This window comes from Hemiscyllium ocellatum, chromosome 14, assembly GCF_020745735.1.
Source record: "Hemiscyllium ocellatum isolate sHemOce1 chromosome 14, sHemOce1.pat.X.cur, whole genome shotgun sequence".
Taxonomy (NCBI): domain Eukaryota; kingdom Metazoa; phylum Chordata; class Chondrichthyes; order Orectolobiformes; family Hemiscylliidae; genus Hemiscyllium; species Hemiscyllium ocellatum.
The window spans coordinates 33,422,283-33,439,241 of record NC_083414.1 but is presented as its reverse complement, the minus strand read 5'-3'; the positions used below and the strand labels follow the sequence as shown (position 1 = coordinate 33,439,241).

General features: G+C 41.4%; 1 protein-coding gene across 2 annotated transcripts in view; it reads left to right on the top strand.

Moving 5' to 3' along the window:
* Nucleotides 1–7,876: 7,876 nt before the first annotated feature.
* Nucleotides 7,877–16,959, top strand: part of wnt5a (wingless-type MMTV integration site family, member 5a) — a 28,901-nt gene continuing 19,818 nt past the window's right edge. The window contains exon 1 of one of the 2 annotated variants that reach the window (XM_060835587.1): nucleotides 7,877–8,840. In XM_060835587.1, the coding sequence (XP_060691570.1) occupies nucleotides 8,835–8,840 (6 nt within the window). In that variant the 5' untranslated portion in view covers nucleotides 7,877–8,834. Of the gene's footprint in view, nucleotides 8,841–10,230; nucleotides 10,256–16,959 lie in introns of those variants that run through there. The other variant, XM_060835588.1, reaches the window with a different exon arrangement.

Below are 16,959 nucleotides of genomic sequence, written 5' to 3'. Positions count from 1 at the left end.
AATCCTGAGGGATAGGATGTGCATCTATTTGGAAAGGCAAGGACTGATTAGGGATAGTCAACATGGCTTTGTGCATGGGAAATCATGTCTCACAAACTTGATTAAGTTTTTGAAGAAGTAACAAAGAAGATTGATGAGGGCAGAGCAGTAGATGTGATCTATAAGGACTTCAGTAAGGCATTCAACAAGGTTTCCCATGGGAGACTGATTAACAAGGTTAAATCTCATGGAATACAGGGAGAACTAGCCATTTGGATACAGAACTGGCTCAAAGGTAGAAGGCAGAGTGTGGTGGTGGAGGGTTGTTTTTCAGACTGGAGGCCTGTGACCAGTGGAGTGCCACAAGGATCGGTGGTGGGTCCGTGACTTTTGCTCATTTACATAAATGATTTGGATGCGAGCATAAGAGGTACAGTTAGTAAGTTTGCAGATGACACCAAAATTGGAGGTGTAGTGGATAGCAAACAGGGTTACCTCAGGTTACAACAGTATCTGGACCAGATGGGTCAATGGGCTGAGAAGTGGCAGATGGAGCTTAATTCAGATAAATGCGAGATGCTGCATTTTGGGAAAGCAAATCTTAGCAGGACCTATACACTTAATGGTAAGGTCCCAGGGAGTGTTGCTGAATAAAGAGACCTTGGAGTGCAGGTGCACAGCTCCTTGTAAGTGGAATTGCATGTAGATAGGATAGTGAAGAAGGCTTTTGATATGCTTTCCTTTATTGGTCAGAGTATTGAGTACAGGAGTTGGGAAGTCATGTTGCAGCTGTACAGGACATTGGTTAGGCCACTGTTGGAATATTGCATGCAATTCTGGTCTCCTTCCTATCAGAAAGATGTTGTGAAACTTGAAAGGGTTCAGAAAAAATATACAAGGATGTTGCCAGGGTTGGAGGATATACGCTATGGGGAGAGGCTAAACAGGCTGGAGCTGTTTCCCTGGAGCTTGGAGGCTGAAGGGTGACCTTATAGAAGTTTACAAAATTATGAGGGACATGGATAGGATAAATAGACAAAGTCTTTTCCCTAGGATGGGGGAGTCCAGAACTGGAGGGCATAGATTTAGAGTGAGAGGGGAAAGATATAAAAGAGACCTAAGGGGCAACTTTTTCACGCAGAGGGTGGTATGTGTATGGAATGAGCTGCCAGAGGATGTGGTGGAGGCTGGTACAATTACAGCATTTAAGAGGCATTTGGAAGGGTAAATGAATAAGAAGTGTTTGGAAGTCGCGTGCTGGCAGATGGGACAAGATTGGGTTGGGATATCTGGTCGGCATGGACAGGTTGGACCAAAGGGTCTGTTTCCATACTGTATGTTTCTATGACTCTATCACTTAATATCTTAGAAATTAAGAAACTAAATGGGGCAGAAAAGCAAAATAATAAAGAATACAGGATGACACATTAGAATATGAGTCTCACTACCACAAAGAATGATTGAGATAAATAGATTAGACTCTTTCAAAAAGATATTAGACAAGTACATTAAAGCTAAGGAATAAAAACACCAGCGCAGTCTTGTTTGACTGAATGACCTAAATTCTCTGCCCTAAATTCAGCATAATTTTACTCCTTTGAATCAGAATTTTCCAATTTTTTTTGGATATACAGATTGTACAGAAAGTCTGAACTCAGAAAATATGGCACAGTGTTTAAAAAGAGAAAATGTTGAGAAGCTATTTCACATTACTTATCGTGGATATTGGCAAATTTCTAAGAAACAACATTCTGAATACCAAATGCAGAAAGGACAACATGCATTCGTCTTCTGAATGGACAGAAAATCAGGAGCAGTAGTCACAGTTTCCTGGTGCTCAAAACCAATTAGTGAGACTTGCTCACACTAATGAGCATTCTTACTACTGCCATTTGGAAATGGAGTCCATAATGAAGTGAATAAATGCTTCAAAAGGATTAAGCTGATTGGGCCCAGTCAATATGAATTTCTAAAAGACTATGATGTGCTTGACCAATGTAAGTAATTTAATTAAGAGTAAATTTTAATAAAGGGAGTGCATTGGATATTCAGACAACTAATCCAACATCTTTAAAAGGAACTGAATGAGAGAAAAGTCAGGGAAATGGAACTAGAGTAGATGGGTGAACTTGAAGAGCTGATGATGACAGATGTGGGCCAAATGGCCTCCCATCATTCTTTAATTCCCATAATTCATGAAGTCTCAAGCAGAATGCTTCATGGCAATTAACTTCCTTTGTGCCATAGTTTCTTTGGAATAATCTTGCTGCCAAAAAATGTGATTTTAATATCTGTAAATCTTTTGGAAATTTTTCAACAAACTACATATTATCCCAGGTACTTTCTCATATCTCAGTATTGAGGATGGACATTGCATCTGTAATGCATTCCTCGTGGTCTTGGAGTAGGGACACAGTTATGGCAGGTGTCAATGTATGACATTCATTGCTTTGTTTGACATTTACCAGACTCCTTCCTGTCTGACTAGGCAACACATCTGGGGAACAGATGAGCAAAGAAAACATGTTATTTTTCAAGAGGCAAATAGATAGATTGCCCTTAACTGTAGTTTGGTTGGGCCGAAATTTTTCCATCCTCAAATGTAAGGTCACTCGGTTGGATGACTAAAAGCATAAAGAGATCAAATAAGATTTGGATGGCAAAATACTCTGAAGGTTATGTTGGAAAAATAATTGAAAATATCTTTATTGACTGAACATGTTGCTAGAACTAGCAATTGATTAGTCTTCTGAAAAGTAATCCAGCATAACCTTGCTAGTGGGATCATCAGCAAATGGCAAAGCAAATAGTGCGGAAATGGTATTTCACACAGTTACAACACAGAAGAATTAAGGAAGTCAAAGAGTTCCAGGATCAGGAATGAGGCCAACAGAGCCAACCCTCAAACGTCTGAGAATAAAATATTAAGAAAAAACAGTTTCAGCCTTGTTTTATTACCGTTAATCCCATATACAGAGCAGGATCTTATTTATTTAGTGTTTATCACAACTAATCAAAACATTCCAAAATTCTTCACGTAATAAATTTCATTGAAATTGAGTAGTTGTTCTTCAGCCGGAAAATTTAGCAAACAATTTTGTATACAGCAGGATCCCACAAACAGTAATTTGACATAAAACTAATTCCCTAATTTTTGGGGGCTGTAGCTAAAGGAAGAGTTCTGAGAGTGAGACACTGAAATAACTTTCTGCTCTTCTCTAAATAACACTATACATTTATAATATGTGAGTCATTGCACACTGCACCTCAAACATTTGGCTTTGAAAATGCCTCTTACAACTGGACAGTTTTGTCTCCCTGTTTATTGTATAAGACATCTCCCAGAATGGAGGCAAGTTTTGACATCGCAGTATTCTATGTACAAGTCCAGTTTGGCCTGTCCTATTCATCTCCCATCCTCCTAATTACCTCTCCATTATGGTTACAAGCAATCTCTTCCATGGCAGTTATAATGCTAAATGGTCATGAAAAACTTTATAACAACAAATGTAGATGCTTAGAGGGAAGACTTGATGAGAAGGTGTGACAGGTGGTCTCCTCAGTGGTCGGTACTGGAGTTATCATTATATTCACAAGAGACTTGGATAAAGGAATCAGGAGCTGTTATCTTTGTTCATGATGACATTAAATTAAGCCACACGGTAACTAGAGTAGATTGAAACAGAAAGTAGCCAAGAGGCATTGATAGATATAATGAATGTGTAAAATTATGACAAATGGTGTGGCAAAGCATGAAGTCATCTACTTAGGACATATCAACAATAGATCAAAGGATTTTCTAAATGATGAAAGATTGGAACTATGGTTGAGGAGAGATATTTAGAAGTCTAAATACAGAAATTGCTGAAAGCAAGTGAACAGTCATAAAAATAACTGGATCCTACAATAAGAAAACTTTGGATAAACCTGCCATCAGGGAAAGAATTGTTGGGTAATCATTGCAATGCAGTCCTGTATCTTGCAATTAGGATTGCAAAATCAGTAAGTAGAATGTCACTCTGCTGTTAATCTATTTGCTATTTCAAAGATTACATTAAATTGGATTATGATACAAAACATTTTGGGGGCTGTACCTGGTCTAATTTCACATTTAACTTCTATCTGTGGAATTTTGAGTGAAATTTGAGTGTTTTCATTATGCCTCTTATTTTAATGGATTTAGATAATTCAAGTTGCACAAAACACATTTTAGAATGAGTAACTGTGCACCACAATAACTTCTGAACTTTTCTTATTGTCTTTGCCTTTATGAAATTGCAATATGGCTTTCTTTGCATTTTTTATTGTATGGAGATTGATTTGTAAGTGCCAAGAGTTATTGAAGTTATATGACTGCTGATCTTTCATGCATTCTCAATTAGAATTTCTCCACCATTGGTGGCCAGTCCTTCAACTATCCTGGCCCTAAGCTGTGGAAATCGCTTCCTACATATTTCTGTCTCTCTGTTTTCATCCTGTAAGGCACTTCATGAAACTTACCTCTCTAAACAAGCTTTTGGTCATCTGATTTAGTATCTGTTCATGCGAATTAATGTCATTGAGCTGAGAAAGACACTTTTGATCAGCAAGTGAATCAAGGCTCATGGGGGAAAGGCAGGAAAGTGGAGGAGGATTATCAGATGAGGCATGATCTCATTGAATGGTGGAGCAGACTTAATGGGGAGAATGGCCTACTTTGGCTCCTGTGCTTTGTGGCTTGTTTTATAATGCTCTGGTGAACCACCTTGGGATGTCTAATTATGTTAAAGGCATTATGCAAATAAAAGTTGTTCGTATTTCTTTTCCAGAGTCTGAAAAGGCTTCAATGTGGCCTTATTGGCTAATGTGGCTACTGATGAAGGGCTTTTGTCTGAAATGTTGGTTTTCCTGCTCTTTGGATGCTGCCTGACCTGCTGTGCTTTTCCAGCACCACTCTGATTTAGACTCTGGTTTCCAGCATCTGTAGTCCTCACTTTTGCCTAATGTGGGTACTATGTTATTGAAATGGGTAGTGTGTTCCATCTCCACACAATGGTGCCACCAACAAATGATGAAAATTCTGGTAAGCTTGTCACACTATATATTACATGGAAAGAGAAATTAATAAGCAGGCTATTGTGAATCATTTGCTAAACAACAATATGTATATGCACTGATTCAGGCAGCAATTTTATCCCTTCTGGGATGAGTAATATTGAAGGCTGGAGTTTTGTCAGACTAAGGGGTGTCCTGTCTACTGGTCAGAAGACTAATGGGGAACACATGTCAATTCTGTGGGAGAGAGCTGAGGGAACTCAGTACCATTCAGGCATTTAAGTAGCCACCAATGACTAGGGTCACCAGTGCAAATGCTCTATATTCTGGGAGCTGCTGGTTAATCAGAAGTTAGCAACTCTTCATGTCACCCAATACCAACAGGACTGCCCAGTGTCAGTGAAGCACTCACCAGACTCCCAGGATATGCCCATCACATACCCAGAGGTGAAAGGTGAATGAACGCCAGTTGTGGTTTGAAAGTTGTAATAGTAGGGGGGAGAGAGAGCGTCAGAAGCAAGGGCAGAAAGGTGATTTCCTGCAGCCACCTGCTGCCCATTGGCACCTTCAGGTTTGCAGATAGTGAAGGATCCACTAGGAGACCACTGGCAAATCCTGAACGCATGGTTCCTCTTGAATCCCTGAGCCATTACTAAATGAGAGTTGGGGTGGGGGAACATCGTGGGAGGGAGTGGGGGATATTGGGAGAAGGGGTATCAGTTTATGAATGAGTCTCCTGTAGAGCCCACCTCTGGTTAACGGGAATCCCGCAGTGGCCCCGGGTGCTTGTTGGAAAGAGTGGCCGCAGGAAAGGGCTCTCTCTCTCTCGAGTTTAAGAGAGCCCCCAGCCCCGCCCGTTCCTTCAGTAGATCCTGAGCGGTAATTAAACACACACACACAAATTCTGCCCCACCATTCGGAACAGCTATTCCAATCCCCAGCTGCAAAAGTGAAGCAACCCCCCCCCCCCCCGACTTCAGAGTTTTACACGCTGTAAAAGCAGCAGCTGAAGGGTTTGATACACATTCTCTTGACAAATATGCGTTAGATGGCGAATAATGATTTGGATTTCACTCCCTCGCGGTTAGGAAATGGCTCGATCTCCCGGTGCGAGCCCAGCACTTTTTCCTGCAATGATCACCGTCTGGTCTCGAACCATTGTCCGCATTTTCCATGAACTCTGTTTTCCAGATCCTGGCTGATTTTAGTGAATCCCGCATATAAGTGGAATGCAGTGAAAAGTTGGATTTGGCGAAACAAAACAATGAAGGGGGTTAGATCCGAGTATCACTGAACAGTGTCCCCTTTAGTTTTCTTAAGGTGAACAGATTTCTAGCAGCCATTAAAACCGTTAGTTAGATGGGAAACTTCTATTTAGTGCAACAGATGACCTTTGTAATGTGCTATTGCTGAAAACACGAAAATGTTAGCCTGGGAGTACGAAATACCGCAGCGATTCCTCCCTGTTGTGTGTGTCTCCCACCCTTTCCGGACGTAAGATCGCCTTTAATTACAGCATTGGAGCAAGGTTCGGAACTGAACTGCAGTGAGAGAGCGGCTGGAGGATGAGGCAGAAACTATTCCAATCAAAGGATCACCAGGAAACCAACGATTCCGTGGCGTTAATATTGCAGTTGGTTATAGGAAACGATTCTGGTCGGGAGTTTTGTAACGTCTGGATGGAATCCTTCACTTGAATCCGACACTCCTCCGAAAGCAGCTTTTTTTCTAAAAAAAAACAATGTTTTTCTTTTTCATTATTAACTTCAGTGGCGTCTTGTGAACCTTTGCCGGATGTTGTTGGGAAAGTCCGTGAGCGGACAGTTTACGTTTCCCTTCGCTCTGCCTTTCACTATCAAATCAAACTTTCTTCTCTTCAGGAAAGTAAAAACAAACCCGATCAGAAACTCAGGGGCTCTTTCTGTTGTTGTCCCATCTTTCCCCAAGTGAAATCGAAGCAGCTACATTGGGAGCGTGTGTGTGTGTATGTGTGGAGACCTTACAATACTTGAACAGGCTGGACAGTTGTAAACTTCGATGCAAGGTCGAGATGATACAACAGCTCATGGGCAGGATGGCCAGCATCCGGCCCACCAGCTCTTCCCCACCACCCCCCCCCCCCAAAAAAGAAAGCGCAGTCTGACTGTCTTCACATTTCTCGTTTGCCCCTTCAGTTGCTTCGTATTTTGTTGGAAAGGGGCTCTTTGTTTATCTAATTGCCTCGCTGATGGATAAATCAGATCATATCAGTCTCTCGAACTTGATGCAACTATCAATTAATATCGGTAGATATATGTTACACACAAATATATAGCAAGGTACAAACTTGCACTCTTCAAATTTATGTATTTTCCATAGTCTTCTATTGCTTGTGTAATGAGGACCCTTGCACCAGAAATATAAACCCACGATTGCAAATAAAATTTTGAAAAAGATAAAATAAAAAGTCAGCACTAACATTCTTTCTTAGGTCATTCGTAGCTAACACTTTAATTGTAGGTTCATGGTTTCCACTCAAGTTGTAATGGTGTGGAAGTGGATCCTCCAGCCGGGGCTGTGATTCTTGTTGCTCAGTTATAAATTGCTTCTGGTTTTAGGTGGAACAAAAAGCCTGAGCAATAGGTTGCCCATGGGTTGTGAGTGGTGGAACAGTCGGTGTGAAATGGCGAGGGGGTTCCCATGGCTGGTGGGGAACAGAGCAGTCAGCTTCCAGGCTGGGGCTGGGGAGGGAGCGGCGCATGCGCGGGCTGGTCCAGCCACTTGCCCGCGGGAGGAGTCAGGGCTCCGAGTTGAGGAGGAGAGAGTGAGGGAGTGAGGAGGAGGGGGGGTGGGGGTGGGAGGGGGGGTGGGGGTGGGTGAGAGGGAGGACAGGTGAGATCCAGGCGCTGGAGCAGAGAGCACGGAGCCTCTTGTGGATCATGGTCCTGTGTGGATCGCGCTGCCTGGATCTGCTGTGGCTGCGGACGCCAGTGGATTGGATATAAAACCTGAAGGCTGAGCCGCACAGAGGAGCTCAGGAAATACTGCAAGCAGGGGAGGGGAAGGAGAGAGAGAGAGAGGGAGAGAGGGGAGCGCTGGGGCTGTCTACAGGCAGATCACCCAACTCCGCAAAGTGCAGGCTTCTGACCACAGCCCCAGAATGTCAGCCAGGACTTTTGAACCATGTGTGTGGGACCGCTCAGGGTCTGCGGACTCCGCGCTCTAACAGCTCCCGGACGCTGTGTGGGCTGCTGCAAAATCCCAACTCCGAGGACCGACCGAAAACTTGATTCGAGGCTGGAAGAAGGAAATCTTGCCTGTTTGAACCCAGTGCCAGCGGAGATCAGAAGACAGAGAGGGAGAGAGTGCGGGGGCAGGGGGGGAGGGGGGGTTCTGCTGGGGAAAGCACTCCCAGTTTATTGCTGACGATCTGGCCAAAGGCATTTTGTTCCTGAATATTTTATTCCTTCCAAAGTGTTTCCGCACATCACGCCCACAGTTTGTTAGAAGCACTAATTATTTCTATTGCAGATGGACATTGATGTCAATAGCCCTCATTCCTTGGAGGGGAAATAGTGTTGATATTTTCCACTTGGATCAGTTAAGAAAGGGAATGCGGTTGAGACGCTTAACTCGCTGAGCCAGGTTTCAATAATTCAGTCTGAAAGCCAATTTTCATCGTGTTGATCCTCGGAGCCCTCACGCCAAGGACATCCCGTGCCTAACCCGTTTCATGCTTTGGCGGGAGGGATCAAGATATTAAGCACCAGATCACCGCAAGAGGAGTTACCTGCTTGATACTCTAAGCTTGGATTACTTGGTGACCGCTTTGCCAAAGAAATATGGGGGTAGGTCTGCCATGAGGCGGCAGGATCGTTCGTGGTATTTTTTAAAGCAGAGATGTACAGTGTGTTATCTTATAAAGGAACTTTTAACATAAGCGTGCGGTAGCTGTGCGAATCATGACCATTTCTACCATCGGACGCTGTAGTAAACTATTAGTCGCTACAATTATGTGTCGGCTCTTAAGTTTAGACGGGAACTTTGCTTTTTTTAAACTTGGGTATTGTATAAAAACTGCAGAGCCTGTTCCTAACACGAAGTGGCTTTTATAAATTGCACCCAGGCAGATTGCGGCTGATTATGCCATCAAAGACGCTTCTTTGAAGCTTCTCCGAGCTCACCATCTCAATGGTTCTCTATTTGAATGCTAACTGTTGTACATGACAGGAATGTAATAACAATGACATGACTGAAGTCCAGTCCAGAACTGGCTTCAGTTTGGGTGAACATGCATATTGTCTCAGATGGTAGTGCAGGTATTTCTGCCCACACCGTGTGAAAATGCCCCCCCGGGAAATTTATGACATAAAAAAAAACGAAGTATGTGCACAATTACTTTTAATTCGTAAAAATATTACAAACATATACTTTCTAAATTCTGTGTAACTAACCGGATTTTCCCAAACGGTGTGTAGCTCCATCTAGTGTGGAGTGACCCTTCGAGCGTCTGTTTCATTCCAAAACATAGTTCAGGTTAATCTCTTTAAAGATGCATAGCTCGAATTAAAGGGAGCTAATAAAAAACTATATCACAGTTTTTAAAAAATGTCACAGTGAACAAAATAATGCCGAGGTTTTGTATACCAATAACGTAGTGCAAATAAATATTTTGCTTTCCGTGAGACATCACCGTTGAAGTCAAAGGGGTGATTTTAAATCACACTTAAGTGGCCCCATGTCAGTTTGCTGAACTGCCACTTCGAGAATGTGGAGAAATACAACCACAGGAAGTTGTTCCCATGTAATGATTCCTGGTTTTTCACCGTGCACACTGCTGCGGGGGGAGAAAAGCAACAATCCGTGACTATAACGAATATGATTTGATTTACAACCTGCTAAATTCGCAATGTTAATGGAGTGCCAAAGAAAATAGAGTCGTCCACTGGTCTCATATGACCATTGAGTTGAAGGCTTGTTAACCTCAAAGTAGTGTTTACTGACCCGGGCTGGGGCAGCTTCTGAAAGAATATGTTTTCAGGGCTCCGGCACAGAATGACAAATCAAAGCTGATTGTCCCCGTACATAAAAACAAACGTTGACAAACCCAAGGCCCGAAATTTTCAGCAGCATCAAACTTCAAGCGTGCAAATGAAAATGAAATTTGGGCCATTTGAAGCTAGTGGATTGGCAGTGCCGGGGAATCTCTGCTCGCACGGCTACCCGGTAACATCATCATTTGGAAAGAACTGCGAAGATTAAGGTGCCGGTTTTTGTTAGTTTGCACACATGCTATGGGTCGAATTCCACTTTTAGTTGGAAGATAGCACCATTATTTCGAAACACTCAAACAGTAGGTGACCCTAAGCAGAATGGTTGACAGTGCTTGCAAGCGGCAGACTATACATTGGAGAACAATTGGGACTGCGTTCGCAGTTCCGGATGATCACGAACTTTATGCTGATGCCTTTAAGCAAAACGAACGGAAATAGTGTCGTGGGGCAGGGTTTTCTCTCCCTTTCGCCAGCTTTATGTACAGTTGCAGGGGCCAATTTACATATTTTTATATTCAGAGGAAGTCTTGCATTATTACAGTTTGCCCTTTTTAAAACAATCGCCCTGAATAGTTCAACCGACCGACTTAATGGGATTGGACATGTAGAAACGAATTCTCTGGAATTAGAAGGGGTCCAGGCATCGGACAGGGACGTGTGTTTAGAAAAAGATGCCCATGGATAGGGGAAAATGGGGTCTTATTATGGCGCAGTTTCTAACCCGGGCCTGAAACAATAAGTTGTTATTCCTGTTGATTGTGAGGGGAATGGGTTGGGGGGGGGGGGGGGGGGGGGGGGGGGTGTGGTGGTGGCTGTAATTGGAATCGATAGACTGTCTGCCTTGAGCAGAAATAATAATCGCTGAAATAACGTCGTATAATTGGCTTCTGATTCTAAACTCTCCGAAGAGAAGGAGGCACTCTCTTGGGGGCGGGGAGATGAGAGCCTGGCGTACAAGGTTCCTACCTTTGCAGGAGGTTACATGTCAGTGTCTGCATGTTCTGGAAAACTTTACTAGAAGTGGCAGGCTCTCTGCTGTTGGGGGAGCGTGAGGAAGTGAGTGTTATTGGGGACGATGAACTCTTGTGTTTGAGAGGTTTTTTTTGGTGGTGCTGGCTACCTTGTCTTCCTCCAGCAACCCCCCACCTCAACTCTAGAAGTTAGAAAACAAATTGCAAACGACTCGTCAAATAAGTGGTATTGTTTTTGTTCGGAGGAATTCAATAGCTGAGACTAAACTTCTCCAGAAGATGTCTTAAGATTATGTTGTATTTCTTGCTAACGATTAATTACTTGCGAAGTTCCATCATTTTACATATTCATTTTAATGAAGATGATTGCCCTGGCCTATTATAATACTGGACGCTTGACTTTTTTCTAATCACAGCCCGACTCCTTAACTTACACTGAGCATCCAAATAAGTCAACCGATGACTATTTCTGGAATTTTATTTTGCGAGAAATAGCTTAGATGTGGAAAACGTCAAATGATACAAGGGTTTTCTAAAACACATGGACAGACGCTTCTGGTGAAACTAACTGCGGTATGCTATTGAAGAGTGAGGAGCAATATATTTACAGATTGCTATATAAAAAAAGCTACCTCCGTTTCAGAGGTGTGATGTATATCAGATTAAACCAACACAATCTATTCCACAACGATTGTTATTTTTGGAATTGCAGCAAATGCACTCAGTTCGCCATTTTGACGAACACAGGCAGGTAACCTATCAGTTCACCTCGAGTGGAAACTATTTCGAAGTCTCACAGCTATATCCCCACTGCCCCCAGTATTTTGTTTTCGGAGGTGCCCTGGTTCCATCCCATTAGATCATTCGAGGGGTGAGGGAGCCCCCATGTGTCGAACACAAGATTCCTGAAATCATTAACCCCTAAGCTGGTTTTGAAGATACCTTCTTTACCACTTTGACGGGAAGTTTGTGTGTGTGGGCGTGGGTTGGGGTTGGGGTGGTTGGTGCGGGTTTGGAATTTAACTTCTACGTTTCGGAACCAATTTCAATTCAAACAGCCCCCGATTTCTAAGTGGTTGGGACTTAAACCTTCTGCGTTGATTGAACATATTAAATAGATAAAAGTGTTTTAGATCGACTGCAAATTCTTCTGACAGTTTATTTTCAAAACAGACGAATTGTGAAAAATAAATGACCGTAGGAAAATCAAATCAACAAAATAGCCCGCAGGATGTCACTTGCAAAGCTCCTGCCTAACTCCCCTCCCTCCCCCAATGAACACACTTCTTTTTTTTTGATGGTTATCATATAATCATATTACGGAAGTAACGTTCGCATTGTGAGGAAACCTCATCCATCCACTCTCTGCTGTTTACCGTGCAGCAGTCTGTCCGAGCTGTGCAGAGTGGCCGCTAGCTGCAAATTGCATTGAGTTGGAATCCTTTGTTATAAACTAATAGCCGAGTGCTTCTAGCTTCCTGATATCTTACGAGCATAGACGATGGTTTTGATATTGCTTTTCAATTTGGCTTTGGACATTGGAATTTCCAGATAAGTAAGAGTATCTGGAGACAGGTTTAATGATAAATGACCAGGCTGTGACATCTAGGTGATAGATGTGAGGTTGCGGATATCAAGTAAAGCCGCTCTGTGCTTCATCATGTTTGGGACAAAATCAGTGAAGACGTTTGGACGGCTGTCTGTCAGCTCTTTTCCCACTTCTCAATTTCTCCTAAAACAAAAGCATTCTCCACTTCCTGCAGTGAAAAGCTGACTTACTTATTTGTTGTCTAAGAGTATTTAAATGAACAGAAAAGTCACGGGAATGGGAGAAGTGTAGATCACTCCTAACTGAACAGCAGCAACAGAAAGAGGACATGAAATTGTTGGGCTTATCGAAATAACCTGTTTCCTTATGAGGTGCTGTCGTTCTGCTTTTGAAGGTGTAAATGGTTCTTGGGTCGGAATCTTAACTAGTCAATCTCTGTTCTCATTTTGCTCTGTCACCAGCTCTAGTTAAGAAATCGAGTTTTTCACGTATATTACAGTATGCTGTACAATCTCCACCCAACCCATGTGACTGAAACAGTTTCCTGTTTAAATATTTCTGCTTAGGAAGATATTTACATAACTTTTTGATGATCTCCTAACATGTACTAAGTGCACTTAGTGCAATTTATATAAACAAATATTGTGACTGCTAGCGGTAGTGCACTTATCTCGCATTGATTATCATCAAACAGTCGTAGAAGGACGGTTGACTCCACACAATCCTATCATCTGTTAGTGTATCAGATTGCAGTCTGAATATTTCAGTGATAAAACATTTTTAAAAAGCCCAGAACCGACAGAACGTTTTATAAATTGGCTTAGACTCGGGAAATTGAAGTGAATCGTACCGCGCATTAAATAAAACAATTAAGGACCTTGGGAAAGTGAATTTTCTTTTTTTCATAATAGTGTCTTTAAACTCAGTTGCCACAAACTTGTCTGTGGACACCAAGCCAAATATTTCGTTTCATACTTAATAATTTTATTAGTTTACATCTGCTTTGATGAAAAAAAAGGTCAATTTGCCCACAGAACTATTGCTTTGGATCTCTTCAGAACGGGTTTGTTGTTAGAAGTAACTCTCAAAAGAGTCGGCTCCTCGGCTATAGAGGCCACGGGATGCAAAAGTCACCCCCCTAGCATCAAGCCTATTTTAATTTCAAACGGTCACATCGATTTTCGTTAGAGTCAATAAAGGCCTATTGTATTTGCTTTATAAAAAATGTATCTGACGTGACTAGATAAAATCCAGATATTCATCAGCCCTCTAATTTTAATGCACTTTTCCTTACTTTCGCCATTTACAATGGGAGTTTTCGTGTGGCAAACAGAATTGGGTTTGTATTGACTAGGCTTGTTGCTGTTTTGGTTTAAAACTCAGCATTTTTATAAATTTTCGCAAGAGCGTTGAATTCTTACTGGAAGCAAGAACTAGCGTTTGAAACTTTGTTTTCAGCTAGTAACTACAGATGGGTTTGTTATGATACACGTTGATGCGTATAGTTTGTTCCTCAAAACGAAGATCGTCTCAAGATTAGAATAATTGAGCTTTTTGTGGTAATGTACCAGGTAGTAGCTTGAAGTACAAAACCATGTTGCATGCCTTTTGGCTTAAATTACAGACATTCATTGCTACGAAAATCATTGTCTCCCCAATTAATTCTTGATAAAATTTTAATTTTTGATTCAATTCCATATTATAATCACTGTTCCTTTTCATTAAGGACTATATTAACATCGTGAATATTTCAATTTCTTCAATTTAGAATCTTATCACGTGAATATGACAACATAAGAAAAAAAAATCTGACTAATAACCTTTCCACGTGTTTTGCACAGAGTATACCAAAACCTTCCTCTTATAAGAAAGAAAGCTTTTTCACATACTGTAGTCGCCTCTTCACTGACTACCAATAACATTTGAAACGTGGGTGTGTAAATTTCTATTTTTTTTTGTGCGTAAATGACCATCTTTAGTCTTATCTCAGTGCAGAATCTAATGGAGATATTTACAACATGTTCTTCTTGGATAGGTTTTATTTGAGACAATAGACTGCTATTTCTTCCAATTGGAAGTTGCTCGAAAATGGACGGTAATAAACTTTGTATGTAATTGAAGGTTAATAAAGCATCTGATCCCCGTTCTTAAGAAAAAAAAACTTCGATGCTGAGAAATATTCAGAGAGTACCTGTTGAGGACACGGATCTATCAGCTGCATAGATTTTTAATACATCTATTTTCAGAAAGTATTGTAACTAAGGATAAAGGGCATAGCGTTACCCTTTTTTTTATCCGTGGACTGTTTCCTGTTAGTAATGGTAAAACAAATCCAGCCTCTATCTTTCTTGGGTTAACCGAAAGCTGATTTGAAGTCGGGTGTTTCGGGGATGCTGGAAGTTGGACGCCCATTTAAAAGCGAGGTCGTGATGCAGTACCTTAATTTTCAATATTATGCCACTTGATGGGAACATTTAAAAGGTGCCAGATCAATCATTAGACATTGGTAGAATGAAAATCTATTGGCAAAGTACTGTTATGTTTTAGTTTGGTGGAAATGTAGTAATTTTGAGCATGTTGGTACACAGGCAAACTGAGTGTAACCAATTTCATTGCTCAAAATCCCAGTGTAACTATTAGACATCACTGGAGAAAAAGACTATCTGAAACGTTTGATTTGAAAGCGAAACCTTTGTGTTCATATTTTAGCTCAGTCGAGCCACCTTAATTCCCTTCCCAGCCGACAGCCTGGTTTTTCGCTGAACTTGCCCTGTCACCGTTTCATGGTGGTTCAGCATTATTAGTCGGTTGGCAGCAAGTTTTCATACATATTTTCACGCCAGCAGTACAACTTGTAGGTCAATGCAATCATATCCGCATACACAGTTCTGGCAAGCAATCTGAATGTTTTGCTTTGCAAACGGATCGCAAAATTCACTGCTCTTTCTGTCCATTTGTTTGCTTAGTGGGAGTGTGTTAGTTGAAACCCAAACATTTTAAATGTCACCCAGGTATTCGCGAAAAGCCCTTTAGGTTTCAATGTGCCTGCAAAACGGAGGTGATTTTGTCCAGTCCTGAGATGGGAAGACTTGCCAAACATTGTCTTTCGGATGCCTGTCAAAAGTAGAATGAGATGTTAGAATATGTAAATTGCTGATGAAAACTTATGTCTAACAATTTGATATCATGCTTCACCAATAGAAAGCAGCAGGACGAATTATGCAACTGGTGTAGAACTGCAGTCTGAAATTGGAAACATGGACACAACTAGGTTGGAAATGGAAAGGGTCTTTAATTTATGGGCGCGGTGCAGTTCTATTTAAGATTTCTTGAAAAAAAAGTTAGCTACACCGCAGCTTGGTAACATAGAGAACAGATGTTCCAATGGTCGGATTTGATTAAACATTGGTGACGAAAGCATTTACATGGCGTTGTAGAAAATAAAATACTTTAGAAATTTCATACTTTGACAGTTAACTGGAGGTCGACAAAGTGCAGGGAATAAACTAATTATTAAATAAACCAAACTCCTTCAAGTTTTGGCTTAACTTCATTTTGGGTGAGTCATTTTTTTTTGTTTCAACGTTTCCAAATGTAATGGATCATTTAGAGAATTGCGTTTGATGTAACGTTTGAGTTTTGGATCGGGTGCATGCCTTGGATTGGAAGCACACAGTTTAGCTGTAACGATTTATTGAGTTGATTCGACTGAGAGGTTTAGAGGACTGTACACATAAACTCTTCCTTGTGTGAGGCTGAGCCCCTAATATTTCCAAAAGTGTGGACTGTACATAACACTAATTCACAGCAATAATCTGTATACTTGTTGTGAGTTTTCAGGTCGAGGGGTTAGATTTGAATTTAAATATAATGTTCTCTCCATGCAAAGGAAACATGGTCTCTAGGATGGTCCTCAGATCGACGTGTTCTTGCTATACCGCACTCTCCTTGTACATCAAGGGTGGTGGTGGGATATTTAGGATGTGACGTGTGTGCATATTACAAAGTTAATAAAATGACTTTCTTTTTGGTATAATCACTTTTCAATCTCTGCCTTTTAACGTGAAGTCGCATTGCTGAAAACGAATTCCTTTTTGCATACGTAAATCTGGATAGAAAGTGATGCTGGCTGAACTTTCCTACATGTTACTTGTTTCAAATCGTTCGGAAGAACGTGTTCGGGTTTTTCTAAGTAGTTGCCACCTGTTGGCGAAGTGTTATTTCCCAGGGGAAACATCCCGTATCAGTGGAGGTGTCAATTCAAGTCTCCGTCCCACTTAATTAGCCAAAGCTGGGAGGAGAAATGGAATGTGATAGAACCGTTTTTTCATGTGTAATTCATCGACTTTTGCCCTGCAAAAATAAAATCCAGTTAGATCCTCAATCAGAGCTC